Raw genomic sequence first — 20,619 nt, 5'->3', positions numbered from 1 at the left:
AGCTCTGCATGTTGAAATGGTCTTGGCCTGAAACACACCCTGTGCTAGGCTTTGGTTACCTAGGCCTCGCTGCCACCAGCCAAGACACCCCTACAGAGAGTTCACACGAGGAGGACATTGCAGGGAATAACCTCCTGAAATGCAAAGTGAAACCATCAGATAAGTTTCCCTTATGCTTAGTTTACGACAGCAGTGGCCCCAGGGAGCTTCCTTTGGCTGTAAGACCCTTTGCACTGGATGGGACTTCCCCTTGGATTTGTTTCAGTCAGTGGGAAGATAGCACAGGACAGAATCAGTCTTATTGTCCCCTTTCCCAGTCTCCTTTGACTCTCTTCTGTCATGTTTGGAAGTCAGGGAGAATTTCAGCTACTCTTCTGCGCAGCTGGTTTCTCCTTTCCTCTCTCTCTCTTTCCTTTTTCATCAGTAATGGGTACTGCCTCCATGCCTCGAATGCGTTCAGCATGAGTCTCCTTAAAGAAATTGGGGACACAAAGTGATGACATGCAGATGGGTGCATAACATAACAGGTAATGAAAATATGACTTCTATTTGAGGGGGAACTCCTCTAAAATGCCTGTGGGATTTGTCCTTTCTGCTGCCAGTCAGGGCTGTGACATGTTAAACCACTCCATTAACATGTCAGTCATCCCAGGGTAAAATAACACATTGCCCTTCTCTATTCCTCTCCCCCAAGAATTTTGCTCCTCCCTCTGACAGCATTCATTAGCTGGTGTCTGCTTAGCACTCTGAAGATGAAACATGTTTCATGAAGAATAAACAGGGTCTCTGAAAGCAGTTTCTTCAGAAAAAAGGCAGGCTCGTTTGGTCCAGACCAACCACTTGGGATTATACACAGCTGGGCTCCAATTCTTACTTGATTTTAATCACCCCACCGGAGGTGCCTTGCCCTGGGTTCCCATATGGGCAATAAGGAGCAACAGTTCTTTTTAAAGAATAGTTTGCTATGTCAAGGTCTGAACTGGCTTTTGCCAGTCAGTGGGGGAAGAGGAAATGAGGAACGACAGGTGATTATGTTCCTAATATGAGGTCATACATAGAATTCCTGGGTCTGAATTTTCCCTTGCATCTCCTGTTTGCTGGCTTGTTGGGTTAAATCATGCACTGTTCTGGTCTTACTGACATGGCAAGCTAGAACAGGTTCGCTCTACTACGTAAGAGGTGAATTTAATTCCTCCTCCAAGGTGCTGCGGATCCTGTTTGGGCTATGCACAGGCGCAGCCTATTCATGACTGCATGCAGCTGACATGCTTTCATGGTGAGGTAGGTGAATGTGCTTCTGTTTTCTGCTGAACTTTGCCAATAGATTTTTCCTCCTGTTAAAATGCACAGCTAATGCAGTTATGGGACAATGAGTGAACTGGGTGTGTCCAGCTGCAGTTGTAATGGGTAGAACTGTCTGCTGTAGTTCTCATTGCCAAGTCAGGCTGACAATGGCACAAACTGAAAGATTCCTTAAGTAGGGTTTCTAGTTGATCAGCTTTGGATTTGTGAACTAAATCATCTGCTGTGGACAAAACAATACAGTGTAATTCCTGCGCAGTCATCTGGCTTGCTATAATTGTACTTAAAGATTTTCCTAAGGCAGCTTTTAGGAGAAGCTGCATGGCCAGATTAGCTAATCAGCTTAGAAAGTTTCAGCCACTTATCTGCTTTCACTGTATTCTCTTTACCACTAAATTTCCTTTTCCAGGCTGCATGGAAAATTCTTACACAAACCTCTGCTGATGTTGTCTGTGCATATCACAGAAGCAAAATATCAGCAGTGAAGTACATGTTTCACATGTTCTTGGGGAGCAGGTAACTGACCTGTCAAAAGCAGTCTCTAAAATAGCCTACAGGGTGTATTAAACCTAAGTAAGGAACTGCCGGCAAGGGAATGCACGCACTTGTTACTGTGTTCAGTAGCAATCTTCAGCTTCTCCCATAAGGTACTCTTTTCCTCCGTGACCAGATCAAACCATGCCCAGAAGTACTTCCTCAGGAGGCAGGCTGCATGGAGGGTACTCACTCTCTCCTCCAGAGTGGAGAGATAATTCTTGTACTAGGGAAGGAGGACAGAGAAAGAGGTGAGAATGGCTTCTTTTTCCCAACCCCCAGCTCAGTAAGCAGAAACAGAGCAGTGCTGAAACTGTGGCAGTGAAGGGTAATGGGGACAGGAGTAGAGGAAAATCAGCAAGGAGCAGAGTGAGAGAGTGCAAAGGTGGAGGTGGGGAGCAGTACGTAGGAAAGTGTCCTGGCTGGAAGAGAATGACGGAGAGTGGAGAGCTGAAAGAAGGTCTCTGAAGAAGGGAATGATGTTGCTGGAAGGGGGACAGTGTAACTCAGCAAAGGTTGGGCTGCAGGTATGTGAAGTGGCACTGTGGGGAGGGGAAAGCGCGGCAGCAGCTAGCTTGCTTGGTATCGTTTCTCCACTGTGGTGCAGGCAAACCTTTAGCCAGTTCCTGAAGCCCTGTCTCAGCAACGTATGGGAATAGAAGTCTTCAGCCCGAGACACCTTCTCCGTGAGGCTCCCCTGGGTGTGCTGGTGCCAAGTCATCAGGCACTTCCTCTGCAGGGCCAAGCAGTAGTGCCTTTGTGCCACCTATGTAAAGACAGCAGAGACAGCAGCTAGTTACTTGGACTAGTGACTACGTAAACCTACAGAAAACTGGGTACACCAGAAAATTACCTCAGCTTTTTGGGATCCCCAAAATGCAGATGTTTGACAGCTGGGATAACTTACAGGATAGTTTCCCACAAAGAGGGGTCAGCATAAGGAACAAGACCAGTCTCTCTATCAGGCTACTGCTGTGTCACTTTGAGAGAATATCCTTTCAAACTAGGTGCTCAGTTTAACCTATTGTGAATGGAGCAGGGGCATGGCCTATAACACTTTAGTCCAACCCCGTCCATAACGCTGACCAGCAGGGTGGACTTACAGAGCAGCTGCTATCCCTCTGTTTCTTTCCAGCTGGAGGCCTGTGTGCATTTGGTTGAGTACTGTAAGTAGCTGCAGTTCCAGTGACTTAAATGGAAGCTTGCCAACTTAGCCCTGTGCTCTGGCTAAATCTTCAGGATACAGTTGAGTGTTACTAGTCCACCCCTGATAAGGTATGCCAATTCAGTCATGTACAGAAATGTTTCGTTAGCAATATTTATGTGTCAAGGTCTCGGAAGCTACCACTTGCTCTCTGCACTGAAGGTATGGACAGGCTAGAACAGATTGCTGGATTATCACCTGTGGTGTCCCACCTCTAGCAGTGGCCAACACTGCACCAGCAGTGATTTCGGAAAGAGGAAAAGCCCTAGCGATGGGCTGGGGTCAACTACTATAACTACAGTGGCTTGGTGGTGTCTTACTGATTAGCTTTGCTGTGGAGCAAGAGAACTGACAGGCTTATGTCATATAACTTCAATTTATTTTTTTGGCTATATCATACTAAACGAACTCCCACTGTGTTATTGGCATCAAACCACATGGCAGTTAGTACTACAGACAAGTGGAGGCTAACAAAAATGACTTCTCATTAGATTGAAATGTGTTCCTTTCTCTGTCCTTTTGGTTCCTGTTTAATCAGCTATAAATGAGGATGCAACCCTTGTGGGGTTTTGATGACCTTTCATGATTATTTTCAGATGGGCTGATTTAAAGAACTAATATAGGGCAGGGTGTGCAGGGAGAATGTTTGCTTTTTCCATCTCTACCTGTCTTAAGAGCCTATTAAGACTCCTGCTGAGTGCTGCCTCCATTCTTTTTCCCTTCCTCCCATGGCACTGGTCCTTTCCTTTACCCTCAGTGCTTACCACCAGGTTTTCCTTGGCTTGCTCCTTCAGCCTTTTCCATGGCACCATTCCCAGCTTTCTCAGCAGGACCTTCTCATAGTGATCTCTGGCCTTTTTCTGGAGCTGCTGCTCTTTCTCCAGCCTCCTTTGCTTCTCCAGCTCTTTCTACAATACAAAGAGCAGTAGTTTTAATTCACTCTGGATGATGATGATGTTAAGCAATGATGATAAATTGTCATATTGGAGCTAGAGGTCCTGACCTGGCAGGAAATAGGGATCTGCATCATCTTTAGCAGTGCAGACCAGACCAGGTATGACCCCATGTACTAGAACCTGTGGTAGAAAGCAGAGCAAACTGTCTTGAAAATCCTCATGGAAGATGATGGTATTTCTGGACATTTCCTTAGGCCATGTATCAGCATGTGGCCTTCCCTCAGCATGGCAGTTTGATGTTACTGTAGCAGCCATATAATCCATGGCTACCAGCAGTGCTGACGTAGCAGGAACATCCTTTTGATGGGCCTTCATCAGTGTGGGGAGGGGTACTTTGGTGAGCTTGAGGAGGGCAGCTTTGTATGTTTATAAAACTAGATTGAAAACCTGTCCAAAAATGATTCTGAGTTTACGCATGGACCCTACCACTTAATCTAGCCTAAATAGTAGGGGAGGGTTGTGGGTATTATATATCTGTACGATATTACTTTTGACTGAGACTCAGGGATGCAGGTCAAACATCCTAAAACACTCAATCCAAGTAGAACAGTAGTTGTAGGTCAAATTCCTGTAGGATTTCAAATGTGCTATTTGGGTTATTAGGACAGCTTATTTCCAAGTAACAATAATGAAGTGGGGCTATTCCTAGGCTAGCTCCAAGGAGAGGATGCTTCTATTCTTCAGGTGGAAAGTTGTCCTTCATATCTCTGTCAGGTTTGTTTACTTATAAGTCGTGTGTTTGTGACTGGTATCATTGTGAATGCTGGAAGGGGATACAAGTGGAAGGAGCAGCCTGAAAGTAGGCCCAACATAGAATCATAGAACAGTCCAGGTTGGAAGGGACCTCGAAAGATCATCTGATCCAACCTCTCGTGGGAAAGGGAGCCTTTGTGAGGTTATCTAGCACCCTGTCCAATTGCATCTTGAAAACCTCCAGCAATGGGGACTCTATACCACATCCCTGGGGAGCTTGTTCCAGCAAATGATTGTTATCTGTTATCATTGTAAAAAACTTATTTCTTATATCAAGATGAAGCCTCTCCTAGTGCAACTTGTACCCATTGCCACTAATCTTCTCCATGTGGCTCCTTGTGGGAGAGCCTCAGTGCTCTCTCTAGCAACCCTTTAAGTACTGGAAACATGTTGCTACTGTGGGGGCTTATGTGGCTATACATTAGCAGTGAACGTCCACCAGCTGGGACCTCTAGTCCTGCTGATGAGACAGAGACAGTATATACTTCACAGTGCGTTCAGTCCACAGCCTTTCCCCTAACATTGCCAAAAAGGGTGGTGATGCAGTGGGTGCTGTGCTGTGAAACTCCGCTCTACTAATGATGACTTCTGGTTCACGTTACTCTGGCTGCTGACTGAGTGCTAGTGGGTAATGGCTCTTCTTCCCTATCCCTGCTAAAGTGGGGGGAAATAGGTGAGGTGTTTGGTCACCAGCTTCTGCTGCCTTCTCTCCTCCCGTCGTTTTTCCTGCCGAGCTTCCTTTTCCTCGGCCTCCTTCCTCTGTCGTGCTTCCTCTTCAGCCTTCATCTGGGCCTTGAAATGGAGAAAAGGGAGGAAGGTAAAATTTAATTTGGTACATGTGACCTTTTTAGAGTACATAGACCATTAAGCTTTCCAATTCATCTAGTATTGACCAGCACCTGAAACTTCAGAAGGAAGCAGACTTTGTCACACACTAGACATGATCTGTGCTGGACCATGAATTGTGCAAGGGAGAAGAAGGAGGGACTGTTCTTTCTACTACCTATATATATGTGTATACATCTTTCTACTACCTACATATATATATATGTATACACACACACCCCCCCATATATATATATGTGTCTTTCTTTGCCCTAAGTTATAGTATTTGCCCACTATTCCCCTAAAAAAATTAAACCATACACCAAGTTAGTTATTGATAACCTGATTGCTGAAGTCAGTTCTGGGCTTACTTCTACATGCAAAGCAGCATTACAGGTACCCAAACATTTCTTGCCCCAAACGCTGAAGATCAAAGAAGTTGTTTTACTTCAGTACTGGTCATACCTGGCATGATATCCTTCTCTGAATGTTTATCTACTCCCCTTGCAGATCCCACTCCGCTTTCATTTCACAAAGCTTTTGCTCTCGGTGTATGCATCAAAGGCCTAAAACCCACACCAACCATAATGCATGATTATTATGACTGTGCTTCCTGATCTCTAAGATTGTGGCAACTGCAGCTGAGGAAACCTAACCCCACAGTTGTCTGTCCGCTCTATGGTTAAAATTTTCTCTAAGGCTCGTTTCAGCCTCCTGCGTATGTGAGTGCATCTCTCCTGCTTGGAGAACGAAGAAACGCTGGTTGTTTTAGGGCTCCAGTTTTGAGCTTTCTAATCCTAATGCAACTTACTATCAATGTTTTCAGTAACAGCCCAATGCCCTGAAGCTAAGAAGGCTCCTCTGTCGGATGTGTATCATAGAATTTGTATATTAACTATGCAAATATTGTCAGTATCTTCTCTCTTCAGCAGAGATTTGCTAGAAAGATGCAAGATTTTTACTAGGTCAGACTGCACGTCCTCAAGCTGCACGTGACCAGACAGGAAAGGCAGTGGAGGGGAAACCCATCATCGCCAGGCCCAATCAAGTGGATCTCTGCATGCACTTCCACCCTTCCCATCCTCGGCAAGGACAAGTTACGGTCATGAGGTAGGTGTGAAAGAGGTGGTTGGGGGGTGTTAAGGGAGGCTGCTTCTAGAATTGCAACTGCATCAATATGAAGTGTCTGCCTGTGATATGGCAGGGCTAGTGGGGTCACTGAATGCAAATGCAGCAATAACTACTTCTTTTGATGTGTGCCAGACATCTGCTTTCTCACAAGGTCTAACTCCTGTTTTAGATAAAGGGCCTTGTCTTGGTCCCTGACTCTGGGGTTAAAACAGCATTTCTTGTAACTGGAGTGGTGTGAAAGAGACTTTATTTCATTTTCCGCTTTCCTTACCAATTTTTCCTCTTCTCTTCGTTGTTTGGCTTCTTCTAGTTTCCTCCTGTGTTCTGCCCGCTGAGTTGCTCTCTCCTCCATAGCTACAGAAACAGAGGACATAAGGCTTAATGGAAATGAGCTATAGGATAATGGCAGAATTTTGGTGAACAAGGATGACTACTTCACTCTACTGCCAGGCCCCTGTTGACCTGGCAATGCCAGCACAAAGGGTCTCGCTTTCTGCTGCCTCTTATGACTGGCAGTGTCATGAACAAGGAACCCATAAACATTTATAAGACAATTCAGGATTATCCCAATTAGATTCACTCCACCCTCCTTGGTTGACAGTCACAGCCATGAAGCTCAATTATGAAAGGAACTGTGTCTAGAGGTTTTACCCGTCTTCCCTGATTGAGTGCTGAGGTTCAGGGCACCTGATTTAGCAGCAATTGCTAGGAGGTCTCCAGTAAGCTCCAGCTGCTTATTTAAAGAGTGACTTCATGACGGAAAGCATCCCTGCCATAATGACACATAGGTACTTGGTCCCACTAGTAAGAAACTACTACTTAATGCTTCTTTTGGGAGATAAATTGCAATGCGGTGATATTGCTGGCTATCAGTGAAAGTGTTACAGTGCTGATATGACCACACAGAACATGCAGTGGAGTTGAGAACCCTTGCTCGCTTCTGAAGTTGTAAATGAAGCACAGGCTGAAGCAACTGATAACTGGGGGGCATTTAAGTGTTTTGACCACAATAGGTTTCCTCAGTTTCTTTTCTCCTCTTAGCTGTCTCGGGATTGTCTGCCAAGAGAAAATCATCTAGTGATAACTTATTCATTGAATTTTTGGGGGATCTTCAAACAAAAGCACTTGAGTGCTCTGAAAACATGCTTGCTGTCCCTAAGCTGTACAGAGTTCAGGCAAATCAGAGTGAGTGATGGCTTGGACTAGGTAGCATTGGAGCTGAATGCAGTTAATGAAAGGCAGCTACTAATGCCCAGCTATTATGGCCAAAAAGCTCTGATCATCCCAAAACTGTTAAAGCATCACAGTAATCGTATTCCAGTCTTTCATGCAGACTGTGACCAACCCCCCAGTTGATATGGAGGAACATGACCCAGGGATATAACAGAACCTGATCTTAATTTACTGCATGAAAAGGTGGTGCTGCATGTTTCACGTGTATATGTTGTTCCAGTGTGGCCAGAGAAGGGGAGGTATCTCACAGAAGGCAGGGACCCAGAGCTCCTACCCCAGCCTAGCTCCTGTTGTCTCACAAAACCTTGGGTAGGCACTTAATTCCCTTTGAAATCTCAATACCTCTGTCAAAGTTCGATGAAAATGATGGGTCACTCAAGTGTTACTGGGATGTGCAATGAAAAGAATAAGACTGAGAGTACATCCTGGTAGAGCTTCTCTCTCTGAGTCTTGTCACACCAGAAACAATCAATCACAAGTGTTAGGAGTAACCACTTCCACAGTGTACTAAGTGTGGACTTGAGGGGCTTGCAGTGGCCCAGGTTTTACAGATGCCTGACTTGGGCATGAAAACAGCTCACCCTCTCACAGTGCTGGTCAGGCTGGGAAAGAGAGTGCCGAGTTTTACTTGCATACTGTTATCAACTAGCAAGGGTGAGGCAAAGAAACAGAGAAGTTTCCAGAGAAGCTGTTGAGAAAAGTGGTCTGATACGGTGTTTGCCATCTAGAACAATACCTTTCAGTATGGGATGAGCTGAGGTCAGCTGGTTTGAGGGCCTCCTGCCTTGCATCACTGCCCTTGTGTTTTCTGGCCCATGAGAAACAGGTGGACTATGAAAGGAAAGAGTAAAGAAATTCAGCAATTAAGGTGGTCAAATGATGTCTCACACCTACAACCTACAGTTAAGAAACAGGTCTTGTATTTTCTATTTCCCATTGTGCTGCATTTTCATTCTGAATCCCTGATACACTTTTCTTCTGCGTGAAATGGGATTAATGATGCATCCTTGCAAAGGAGCTGAGTACCCAGGGCTGCTGCATGTTCTGAAATTGAGGATGACACTTTCTTTTTTCCCTAACTAAATAAATCCCTGCTGCTGTTGTGTGTGACACTCTAGAATTGCTGTTTCTAAGTGGATTCTGTATGGATCACACGGTGTTGAGCCATTGCAAAAAGGGAGAGAGACAGAGAACTGTGGCCAGCCTGATACTACCCTTGAGGCTAAGTCACAGGTGAGAGGAAGAGCAGATAGCACTAGCATGACTGAAGTGTGTCTGGCAAATTCTGGCTCAACTTGAGTAGGAATGAGATATGCTGACTAATTGAGGCTGCTTTATCGAGGGCATATACCTCAAATGGGTTGTATTCTTGCATCTGGATTGTTTTTCCCTCTTCGGTTTTTCCTCTTCTTCCCTGGTTTGTGAAGCAGAGTTGTTAAGCACCTGGGTTATAGCTGTGCCTTGTGCTGCCTCCTCTTTAGCTCTGCTCAGCCTCTGGTTTTCCTGCAGTTCAAGGATCAGCTCTTGCTGTTTCTGAAGCTGCTGCCTTTGTTCCTCAATCAGACGTTGCTGGAAGGCATGACGGTGCTCAAAACGGCTACCATAAGCAGGAACTGTCTTTGGACCAGGTGCCTGAAACTGCTGGGGGAAAGTGGCTGTTTGATTCCTGTACACAGCCTGGTCCTGGGCACTCGGGGCTGCATGTTTTAGGGTAACCTCCCAGGCAAATCTGGGTTTCCTGTAGGAATGAGATGTGTGAGCAGCATCTGAACAAGAGTGGTCTCTGGTCTGGTCAGGTTCTTTCTGTATGAGGCAATTTTCAGTTGGCTAGGGGAAAAGAAAGAAAATGAGGAAATTTGGCATTGATTAAAACCAAGCACTCTTCTGCCCTTGCTACCTACTAAGTGTTTCTTTAATGCAAATCTAGTGAGATGCCTGAGAAGTGGGGTAATCTCAGCTATGCAATCTTCATCCAGTCCCTAGCCAGGGCAGAGGGGCCCTGTTACGCGCAAAATGGGAGGCTGCAGGAAAGAACTGCTAAGGAGCTGTGTGCCATTTCACTGGGAGAAAGAAATCCTGATCAGGCAAGAGCTCTGGCAAGAATATATCCTGACTGTTTTGTTAGGGACCACAGCTCAGGACAGCTCATTTCTCAGGGATTAGCACACTCCCTTTTGGACTGTGTTGTCACCGCTCAGTGCTCGGATGGAGAATAAAGGAAAAAACATGGTTGAAGTGATCTACATGGCTGATCTGCTGAACAGCCCCTTTTCAGATGGAAGAGAAGTCTACAAGGTGCTGCTTCCTCATGCCTCTTCTCCAGCTTTGATAAATACTACCATGAAACTGGTGCACACTGGGGAATGAGGCTGCACCTTTTCTCACGCATGGTCTTTCTCTGAAGAGGCATCAGATGTAAGGTCTGCTTTCTGATTCCTAGGTCAAACCCCAAATTTAGTCCCATCCTTCCAGCACAAATTTTACCAGTGCATCAGAAAAAAAATACAGGCCTACTAGGATGATATAAGCACCGTAGGAAATCAACTTTTGCTGACACTTAAGCAATGAAAAGCTTGACCTGTAATATGCGCATGTGAGTTCTCATGCCGGGATCAAGACACTGCTGTGGTACAGGTTTTATAGACAGAAAGGAAGGGCAGACTCTGACCTGACAAATGACAATTTAAGGAAGCAACCTCTGATTCTCCTCTCCTACCTCCTTGTGATGTGCATTATGCTGAAACAGCCAGTGACAACTTTTTTTCCCCATGCTTAAAAGCCAGAGAGCTGCACCGGTATGACAAAATCTCTTGTTATGCAGTCAAGCATTACTCTTTTTCAGTCTAAGCAGGCATCAAAGATGTAACTAACCTCTCCGCAAAAGTGATCTGGGAGTGGGACGCTCATTGCAACTCACTGTACATAAAGGGTTGTTCTCTGGCATCATTAGAGACTATTTTTAAAACTCATCCATCGTCCTTCACGTTTGCCTCTGATTTTTAAAGACTTCCCTCCTGAACAGTTGCAGGCAGGTATTTAGGGGTAACCCTGGGAAAGAAGCCTTCCTCTGGGACAATGTACTCTTTATTTCAAGTTGCACAAAAGAAGTACTTTGTATGAGTACTGAGGTGCCAATAAACAAAACTACATGGGAAGGATTTACCTTGTCTTGCTGCAGACCTTGATGATGATATACTTCCGCTGTCCCAGGCTTGCTAACCTCCAGTGGCCTGTCCAGAGCACCCTTCCCCAGTGACACTGCCTCCAGCAGCTGTGCCATCTTTCTCTTCGTCTCTTCCCTCTTGATCTGCAGCTCTCGCTTTTCTGTCTCTGCTTGGCTCCAGCGCTGCCACGCCAGAAAGCAGCAGCGCAAAAGCCGTTGCTGGTTATGCTCCGCAGATAGTTGTCTTTTCCTGAATGAGAAAGTACTTGTGTTACGATAGGAGTGAGGCTTCTGCCCAGGCCTGCCTGAAACAGTTGCATGAAGTACAGCAGTCCAGGCCATGGCATGAGGCCCCATCACTTCCCAAGTCTTTTTGTCACTTAACTCTGAAGGCCCTCCAAAGCTGTACAGCGTTTCTCCAAGGAGGAGCGGGAGTGCAGAAAGGATGCCCATTAATTTGAAGTAAGTTTCCCTAGTTCACATTTTGCAATTTCCTGTGTCATCCTTGGGCTGTAGGATAGATGCAAAAGAGGTATCCTGTTCCCTTGCCAGCTAAATAGGGGGAAGTGGCAGTGCCTCACCACACAGCCTGCCAGACACCTGCAAGAGCAAAATTTTCGCTGGCTGGTAGGGAATTCAGCCCACAGCCTCCTTAAAGAAAGGCACTGGCCAAAATGATCTCTGCTATACTACTACTGAAATAGGAAATAACTATATTAATCAGGAATAAATACGGCACCTCATATTCTCTGGGGCCCAGAGCAAGCCAGGGTGAGATTTCCAGGAAAGGTACCTACAGAGAGACTGAGACGCAGGCTTGTTGGAAAGTGCTAAAGCTCTTGTTTATCTCTGTCCTCCTTGTCATCTGTGCCACAATGCCTCTGGCAGACTGCAGGCAATGTAGCAATTTTCTCAAAAAGCTACTGTTTTCCTCCTGCTGGCTACCTGGCAAGCCCCTTTTACAGTCCCTGATCACTGCACTGCCCAAGTACTGCTGCAGTAGGAGGAACTCCACAGTGTAGGGTCACTACCTGTTTTGATCTTGGAGATGAACTTCCAATTGCTGTGTCTCCTTCTCTACTTTCTGGGCCCAAGTATAGTTTCTCCAGGCTTGCAGGGCCTTCAGTTGGCATTTCCAGTCCGCAAGGGCTCTGGCTTTTCCCATTTTAATTCTGTGCTCCAGAATGACTTTCAGCCAAGCGGAGAAATGTCGTTGCATGCACTGCATGGGAGAGTTTCAAAAAAACAATGAGCAAGATACAGCCCATCACACAAATGCTGATCCTCTCCACCATTCCCCTTATCTGACTTTCTTTTTGAGATTCTTTTTAGAATCCCCACTTTCCACAATTACCTTGAGGGGAAAAAAAAAAAAAAAATGCAGAGCATGTACAGGTCTTCTACAAAAAGCAGAAAGGGACTAGAAACATAACATCATGGGGTTCTGTGCCTTTAAGTGAAACACAGTTATTCCTTTACACTTGGTGAACTAAAATGGGTGAGGAACATAGAATTTCTAGAGACAGAAAAGATGTTTCAGAATCTAGAAGATGTCTAAGATGCTACAGGTAAGAACACTTCTGGGGAGAACAGTTCACAAATATCTCCATGGACCACTTTTTTTTTTTTTTTTTTAACTTAGACAAAAATCAAGACACTTCCTAGCATGAATTTATGACATGACCTAAGCTCACCCTTGTTCCAGTAGGAAGCCAAACCTTTCCCCTGTTGTGTAATTAGACTCGCTGCTTCTGGGAGAGATTTACATTGTACAGAACAGCAATGTGCTATCTAATCTACCCCATAATTCTAGCCCTGTCACTGCAGACACTGTTCATTTTGATCCTCCAAGTGGGTCAACTCACAGGACTGGGCTGTTCCCCTTTTGTCATGCCTTGTTTTAATTGCATTCCTCTCGCTCACTGAAATCTCTAAATAGAGACTTACAAAAAGGACAAAATGTCAATGCATTAGCTATTTCTTTCTGCTTTAGGAAAATAATCAAAGTGTCACTATTGCTTAGCTCAGCTAAGCTGTGGCTTCTCACGTTTTGCCAGCCCTAAATTGTTCTGTGGTTTCATTCAGGCTTATCTTCATAGCTTAGATTGTGCTGGAGAGAGGTTGTGTACTGCTAAACAGTAGCCAAGCTTAAATCCAGCAGACGGGCAGATGAAGTGAGCCATGGGGAGAATCACCATAAAAGCTATGGGATTATTCTATAAAAAAAATTCTAGATGTAGGTAAGTAGACAATAATGATGATGACTGCTCTATTAATTAAAAACATTATATGATGGATGGCATTCATACCTGTACTCAGGGGAATTTATTCCCTTTGCTGAGACTGCCCATATAAAATTATTCAGTACAAAAAGATCACTCTTTAATTGCAAGTATTTGATACAACTACGTGTTTAACACAGAACTAGTCATGGTATCAGAATAATGAGGGTAAAAGAAATAGGTTCCTACTAGGAATTATTAAAATCTGCATGTTTGCCTCAAAAGAGCTGTTGCAATATCACAGAATACCCTACTGCACCCACTGGGAGTGGATCCTTGCGGACCCCATTACTGTGGATGTGCTGACATACTTCAATGCTTGGAGACCCAGCTCAGAATTCATCCCAGGTCTCAGCACTTCTTTCCTCTTTCCCCTCCCTGTTCCTGCACCAGGATCTGCAAGGCAATCTTTAAAATATCTTCCCATACACACAATAAGGCTCTTTTGTGCCGCTTCCCCTCTTTTACTTCCTTCCTCCAGGGAAAACAAATCTTGCTCCTCTGCCTATTTCTCAGTTGCAGAAACCTTTATGTTTGCAACTGTCCTGAAAGCCACACCTTTTACACATTTCTAAGTGAAACCTACCACTGAGTTCACTTGAGGCACAGACACAGGGGATGGAGGCTCGGGATTTCTTGCTCCTAGTCTTACAAGATACTTTTTGCCCTGCTCTTCTACTTTCCTGGTCTCAGGAGGAGGGCTTGGAAGAAGTAAAAAATTCTGATAACCAGGACTTTTTACTTCAGTTTTGCAAACAGTAGCTGAGGGCAGGTAGCTCAGAGTCTCAGATAAAGAAGGGTGATGCTCACTCTCTGCTTATTGGTGTAAATCCTGCGCAGCAGCTCCTGAGCCTTTCCCTGTTTCTCCTCTCCTTGCTCCTCTTTCTTCAGAACCAGGGGTGGTGATGCAGTAATAGGTACCTCCTGCATTGACAGCTTCTGACTTTTTTCTTGTCTCTTCCCCTCCCTGGAAAATGAACAAACAGATCTAATACAACGAGGAAAGTACCGTAGCACAGATTTCACTCTCTTTTTGGCCAATCCTAAGTGAATAACCTCTACAGCTTAGAAAGCTGCTGATTATTTAACTCAGCCTTCTTAGAATACAGCCTCTGTCATGGTTTGGGGTCCCAGAGACCAAACAGTCTGGAAGATTTCAAAAATATAGCAGGCAGAAGAAAATAGTAAGATTTCAGTAAAGCACTTGCATGGGAAGATTTAGGATCTCAGCGTTGCCTAACTAAATGGCATCCCTACAAGTCACATCTCTGTGACAATCCAAGCTCAGCAGAAGTAAAAACTATGTCTCTGCAGAATTCTCAGCCAAGAATAGTCTTTATTCTCTCATAGCAGAGGAGGTATTGTAAGTGTTAGACTTTCAACACAGGCTATTCTTTTTGGTTTTTTGGGGGCGTACTGGCTTTCATGCTGCATTAGACGCTAACAAGGCTGGATGTGGCCACGGAGTTGATGGAGAGAATGCATGGTGGTGCAAACACGCTCCTAATTTGTGATTCAGTGTACATACTGGTAATGGCTGAGGGGAGGCTAATAGTATTTTTAGCCCATCTTCCCACTAATATTGAACTCTGCCATTGATGTTGGTAACAAAGGAATAAAAGGGTTTGGGAGAGTTCAGAGACAGAGGAATAGCAGATGTTTCCTTTGGGACCACCACTCCTCCTTCATTTAGCAAAAGAAGCTGATAAGAGAAGTGTTCTTCATATGGTTCTTCCCATGCCCCCCTCTCCCTCTTACGTTCTCCGTGCTTCTGCCGTGGTGTGCCTCTTCTCGGCCATTTCCTTTCGCAGCTTCACCATTTCCCTCTGGATCTCCTCCTCCTTCACCTTCAGGGCCTTCCTTCTGTCTTCCTCCTGTGCTTGGAGCTGGAGCTCGGCCTTGGACAGAGCTGATTTCTTGAGGGACTTTTCTTGTCTCTGAAGCTCTAATGCCTTCTGATGCCTCATTCGGTTTTCTTTCACCTGGGAAGGAGGAAATCAGCAAAAGTCAAAGCAGACGCCAAAGGCTGAAGAATTTGAGGTTCATTGTACACTGACAGGGTGGATCACAATCCACCTTTCACATGAAGCAAGCAACCCTATCCTTAGCTGGCACTGACTGGACCGGTTCTGCTCTCAGACCAGGAAAAACTCCATTCAAGAGAGTGAGGTTAAACCAGTATTACTTGATGGGAGCAAACTCAGAACTGACTGCCATGGTGGCTTTTCCTGTCAGTCTCTGGAAAGGGGGAAAATGTAAACAGATGTAGTGAAAGTCGGCTATGCAAGCTACTGTGAATGGCTAATGTGCACGTGAAAACGCAGTAACATTTCTGCTAAACTGTGGAAGAGTATCCTTGGGTATTTGCCTCCAAGTCAGAGATTATTGCAGATTGGGAGAGAATACTGGGGAAGTATCACTGAGCATTTACTCTAATCCTGTAATCCTCCATTTTATTCCTTTTAACTGTGCTGCCTCGCCTGCTCACTTGCTTGTGTCTGAGCTCCATGATTATTCGTGGATCTGTAGGTTTTTGTTTTTCCTTGATGTCTTCAAGTCTAAGGTCTTCCGCTATCCCACAGTTCACAACTTCACTCTGCAAAAGATGCTGTAGGTATTCTTGGACAGAGGAACTTTCCAATTCATGTTCCAGAGAGCTGCACAAGTCTGAAATGAGGAATTCAGATTATCTCAGGCTAGTCTGAAATGAATAAACCCCTCTGTCTCAGATCACAAAGCCTAACGTAATTAAAGAGATCACTTTCCCAGACTGTGAATGCATTTCTGATGAAAACGGACACAGTGACTGCACTCCACTGTATCCCCAAAGAGTCTTAATCAGTCTCCCATTGAACACACTAGAGCAGTAACAACATTTCATCCATTTTTTACTGCCTTGCCTCTGAGCATCTCAAATGGCTGTATAAATTTGACAGGCCTTACAAATACCCATACACAAAAGAAATAAAATTTCTCTTTTATAAAAGGAGACATTGAATGTTTATGAAGTATATCTGTGCAGCCCTACAGCAAGCTGCTGTAAGAGCTGGGGGAGAAAAATCATCACGTCTAATCATGTTTCTACTGAGCCCAGTATCCTGGCCTCAAAGCAACTTTTACCTCTCAGTCTGACAAGCCACGAGTCCTGCCTCCCTTCCCCAGCACATCCTCAGAAAGGAAGCCAGGAACTGCTTTGCTGTGCTCTCACCATCAAACCGCTCATACTTCAGAGGGGCTGCAGAAGGCTTTTCCAGGACAGAGTCAACTTCCTCTTCTCCATCGCTCATCAGCTCCAGTTGCAGTTTGGACTTCATCCAGTTACTGAGCAGCTCTTGGGCTATCATGAGGAAAGGGACTCATGACTTCACTTGCTTAAAAAATATATGGGTAAGTGTAAACTAGCAAGACTCTGTATCTGGGATAGTTATATCCCAGAGACATGCTGGGAAGGCTGTCTAAAATGACTGAAAGCTGATCTGCAACAGAAAATGGAATAAGGCTAATAGTTTTGTTCTCATCTCCTTGATCTATAAAAGAATAGGAAGAGAAAGGGGCAAACTTTTTCCCTGTCACATACATCACAAATGAATTCTTCTTCACCCCATTTTTCCTACAAGATTCTGTGGACATTCACTTGTGATTTTTACAGTATTTATCAAGGAGATGGAATTCATGTGAGGTAATTCATAATGCAGATAGCTTTCATGTGTTTTACCACTGCACTTACAGACACTTAGATATTTTCCACACATCAACAGCCAAGATTGTCATATGTTAAATATAAAAAGAACCACTGTTTGGACAAACGCTTGCTTCATGTGTACAGGTTAACCTTTGCAAGTACCACAGCTCCAGGAACAACCGGTGAGTCTAGATTACAAATCTGTCAGGTGGCAAGCTTCACCAGGGACTACCTGTACTCAGGATTAAGACTGCAACTACAGGAGTGCACGCATGAGGGATTTGGTACTCCTCAGTGAGCTCAAGTGCCTCACGAACAACTGGATATAAAGTCCTTTTGTGGACTTTATTTGCATCTCCACTCTTCTGTGGAAAAACACAAATATTCCTTTTTTAGAGTTCCTACTCAAAAGCAAGGACAGCTAACATGGCTGCTGCCTCAACAAACTACCTGGCCTCGCTGCATGTGTGGCCAAGCTGTTCCTGAAGCAGAATGCAAGGCTGTAAACTGCACGGCATCAGGAGCAGCCCCACGAGAAGCTGAGCCATCCTGAGCTACCTGTGCAGTGAGGATGGGCAAAGAGCAGGGATTTCAGTAGCCACTGCAGTGCAAGTCATCCCCCGTAAAGGCGCACAGCCAACAGGAGGAAGCAGCTGCTCCAAATCTCCAGTTCTAATGTGAAAGGAAGATGCTCCCATTGAGTCCTGGTACTTCTAAGGCAATGAAGCCTTTTTAAAATTTCCTTAAAAAGGGGTGGTTTTTTTGAAGATAACATAAATCTAATGTTTATTGTCCTTCAAATCACTTTTGTTTTCTTTTATAATCTCTCAGGCCAGCTCAGGAACAAGGAAGTATATCTGATAACAGAAAGAAGAGAGGAAAACAGCTTATCACTTGGGGGTGGGTTACTTTTTTGGCTGAGAAATGTGAGCTCCTCATAAGTGGAGTAAAAGAGTCCTTGCACTTCTCTTATTGATACCTCTCTTTGCAAAGTGGACTATGTGTAGTTAATACCATTAAGTATTCTAATAATGGATTCCAGATAAAAGGCTTTCAGCTGAGCTAGGAACAATCCTGAAGGATTGGTAGCTATAAAAAGGAAAACCCTAGCAGAGAAGGGCAAACAAAAATAACAAAGAAACTTGAAGCAAGCAAGCAACTTTTCCACCAATGGCAAAGACAGCTCCTTTTGAGCCACTATGCTGTATAATGCATTTAGACAGTGCACTCTAAGCAGATAGGTGTATTCCATGCTATTAGTTGAACCCCTGATGATTACAAGTGAAAAAGCTGACTTCCTGTATTGAAGTGGATGCCCTTGAGACGTGTCTTCATTCCATTCTGTAAGGCTCACTTTTGAGTCTTAAAAGAATGGTTAACTCAGTTTTTAAAATCCTGTCTCCTATCAGCTTTTTACACCACAGATGTACTTCTAGCACTGATGGGAGATTATTTCCCTCTCTTTTTAATTTTTTTTAATGTACCACAGGCTTATTTTCAAATTTCAATAAGCACTTGTGGCTACAGGCATTACAAAGGGACTATTTAGTTAGCTAATTAGTGAGGAAAACTGGGCATGGGAATCAAAGCAAAACCACACACTTATTTGTAGATACGAAAGTTACACAGAGCAACTCCATTTTCACATCTAGCCTGCTATCAAAAATGTCAGGTAATTTCATCTGATTTCCTATAGCCCACTAACTTGTATTTGACCATATAGTGTGTCTTCAAGGGCAGTATTCGTCCTCGTCGTGACCTGAAATCTTCAGGAGACAGAGAGTTCATCCTTCTCTTAGGTATGCTCAAAGAGCTACCTTGAACTCCAGCAACTGATTCATCTTATCCCTTTCTCCATTAGATGAAAGATATCTTACTATGAACTGTTTCTTATGGTCTCAAGCTTTTCAAGAGGCTGTTCAGACCAGAACCACAATGCTGAATCAAGAACAGTTTATTTTAGGCAGCTTGTGGCAAGCAGTATTTCAGCTCACCTTCCTCATAGGCCTCATCATGATCTTTCAGCTGTTCCATGGTTTCCCATCTTGTCACAGGACCACATGGCCCCTGTGGATACCTTGACTTTTGAAGGGAAAAAGCTTCAGGTACAGCATACTCAGAGGCTTGCTCCACTCTCTTTAATTTAAAGAAAGGAAAACATTTATCAGGATTGCTGGATATTAATTTTTAAATTTCTTGTATCCAGGTTTCTCCTCTAGAGACAGCAAACATCAGTGGGAATGTCACACAAGACGGTATGGCTGTTATAAGAAAAAGATTTCTTTTGAAACACATTTCTCCAACTGCTCTTGTTTGGAGAAATTGTACCTAGAAATGATTAAGTAATAAGCATTTATTTGGCAATTAGTGCTAATCATGGTGATTGGAGAACACGTTGGGAGAATGCAACACCCATCCCCTGGGGGCTGGATGGAGACTTGCTGAGCTAGTCCCCAGCAACCACAAACTGTGAAAGTTGGTATCAGCATTTTGTCATAACCAGGCTGGCCACTGTGAAAATAGTCTGAGCGATTTTCTGCCCCTTATTCATCTCTCTGAGGTGTAAATGGTCCTGACATGTCACGGTGTTTTTACACGTGACACCTGCACACCAGACAGCCCACATTCCTGCAGAACTTCTTCCCTTTGCAGAGGTCTAGGAGGCTGCACGAGGAGGCAGATGCACGCTCCGACCTGCAACAAGACACAGGCTGAGGGCGGGAGCATGGGGATACCCAGGGAAGTGATACAAAGGGAAGTTCACCCTAGAATCCATTTTCCTCCATCTTATGTGGTTGTAGATGCAGGAGAAGGTGCTTTGGGGTAAATCTCTTCTATTACTTGCCCATGCATACAACCTGCAGTACTGCTCCACAGCAAGTTTTGTGTGTGACCCACGAGCTTTGTGCGTAACAACAGTATACCTTACTCTTGAGTTACTGTGCAATGACTTCACCTTGATCCAGTGTTCCAAGTTATCAGAGTCAAACTTTGGCTGGAAATAAGATAAAAAAAAAAAAAAATAGTGTTTCAAGCACCTGGTTTTTTTGAACCTGCGTTTAAGGCTGCCGTGCTCAGCGCCATTCTCGAGCGCAGCGCGGACTTCCCACCCGCCGGCAAATCAAGCGGCCCTTGCCACAGCCCTCCCACGGACCCGGGAAACATCCTTCCCGAGCCTGACCCGGCTTTTAAAAGCAGCGGGGACCCCACGGAGCCGCCTCCCCTGTGCGCAGCCCACGCAGGCCCACAGGCCGGGCCCGGCCGCCCTTTAAGCCGTTGGGAGGCTGGCGGCCCCGCCCCCGAGAGGGCGCGCCCTGATTGGCCAGCGCCCTGCAGGGCGCCCCCTAGCGCTCTCCGCGCCGCCCTCCCGCCAGGCCCCGTTACCTCCGGTCTGGCCCCGGCGGCGAGGCGCCGCCAGCGGGAGGGCTGGGCCCCGCGCCCCGGCGAGGCCCTGGCCACGCCGGCCACCCCCGCCAGCCGGCCGCCCCTCTCCGCCGGGCCCGCAGCGCACCGCGCCGGGAGCGGCTTCGCCATGGCAACGCCGCTCGGCGGGC

The 20,619-nt window shown here is 45.2% G+C and overlaps 1 protein-coding gene across 1 annotated transcript; it reads right to left on the bottom strand.

Annotated features, from left to right (window-relative positions):
- Positions 1 to 337: 337 nt before the first annotated feature.
- On the bottom strand, positions 338 to 20,599 carry CCDC191 (coiled-coil domain containing 191). Its single transcript, XM_075726227.1, has 17 exons — positions 20,450 to 20,599; positions 20,022 to 20,060; positions 19,060 to 19,201; positions 16,592 to 16,720; positions 15,872 to 16,050; positions 15,142 to 15,365; positions 14,194 to 14,350; positions 12,133 to 12,323; positions 11,102 to 11,351; positions 9,290 to 9,765; positions 8,675 to 8,769; positions 6,977 to 7,059; positions 5,440 to 5,541; positions 3,805 to 3,948; positions 2,450 to 2,602; positions 1,908 to 2,062; positions 338 to 470 (listed from the first exon to the last, which is right to left on the bottom strand). Exons 1-17 carry the CDS (start codon positions 20,597 to 20,599, stop codon positions 338 to 340), a joined length of 2,802 nt encoding a protein of 933 aa, XP_075582342.1.
- Positions 20,600 to 20,619: the final 20 nt, after the last annotated feature.

The sequence above is a fragment of the Pelecanus crispus genome, chromosome 1 (genome assembly GCF_030463565.1).
Source record: "Pelecanus crispus isolate bPelCri1 chromosome 1, bPelCri1.pri, whole genome shotgun sequence".
NCBI classification, from domain to species: Eukaryota; Metazoa; Chordata; class Aves; order Pelecaniformes; family Pelecanidae; genus Pelecanus; species Pelecanus crispus.
The sequence above is the reverse complement of the archived record's forward strand: the minus strand, read 5'-3'. Positions and strand labels throughout refer to the sequence as shown.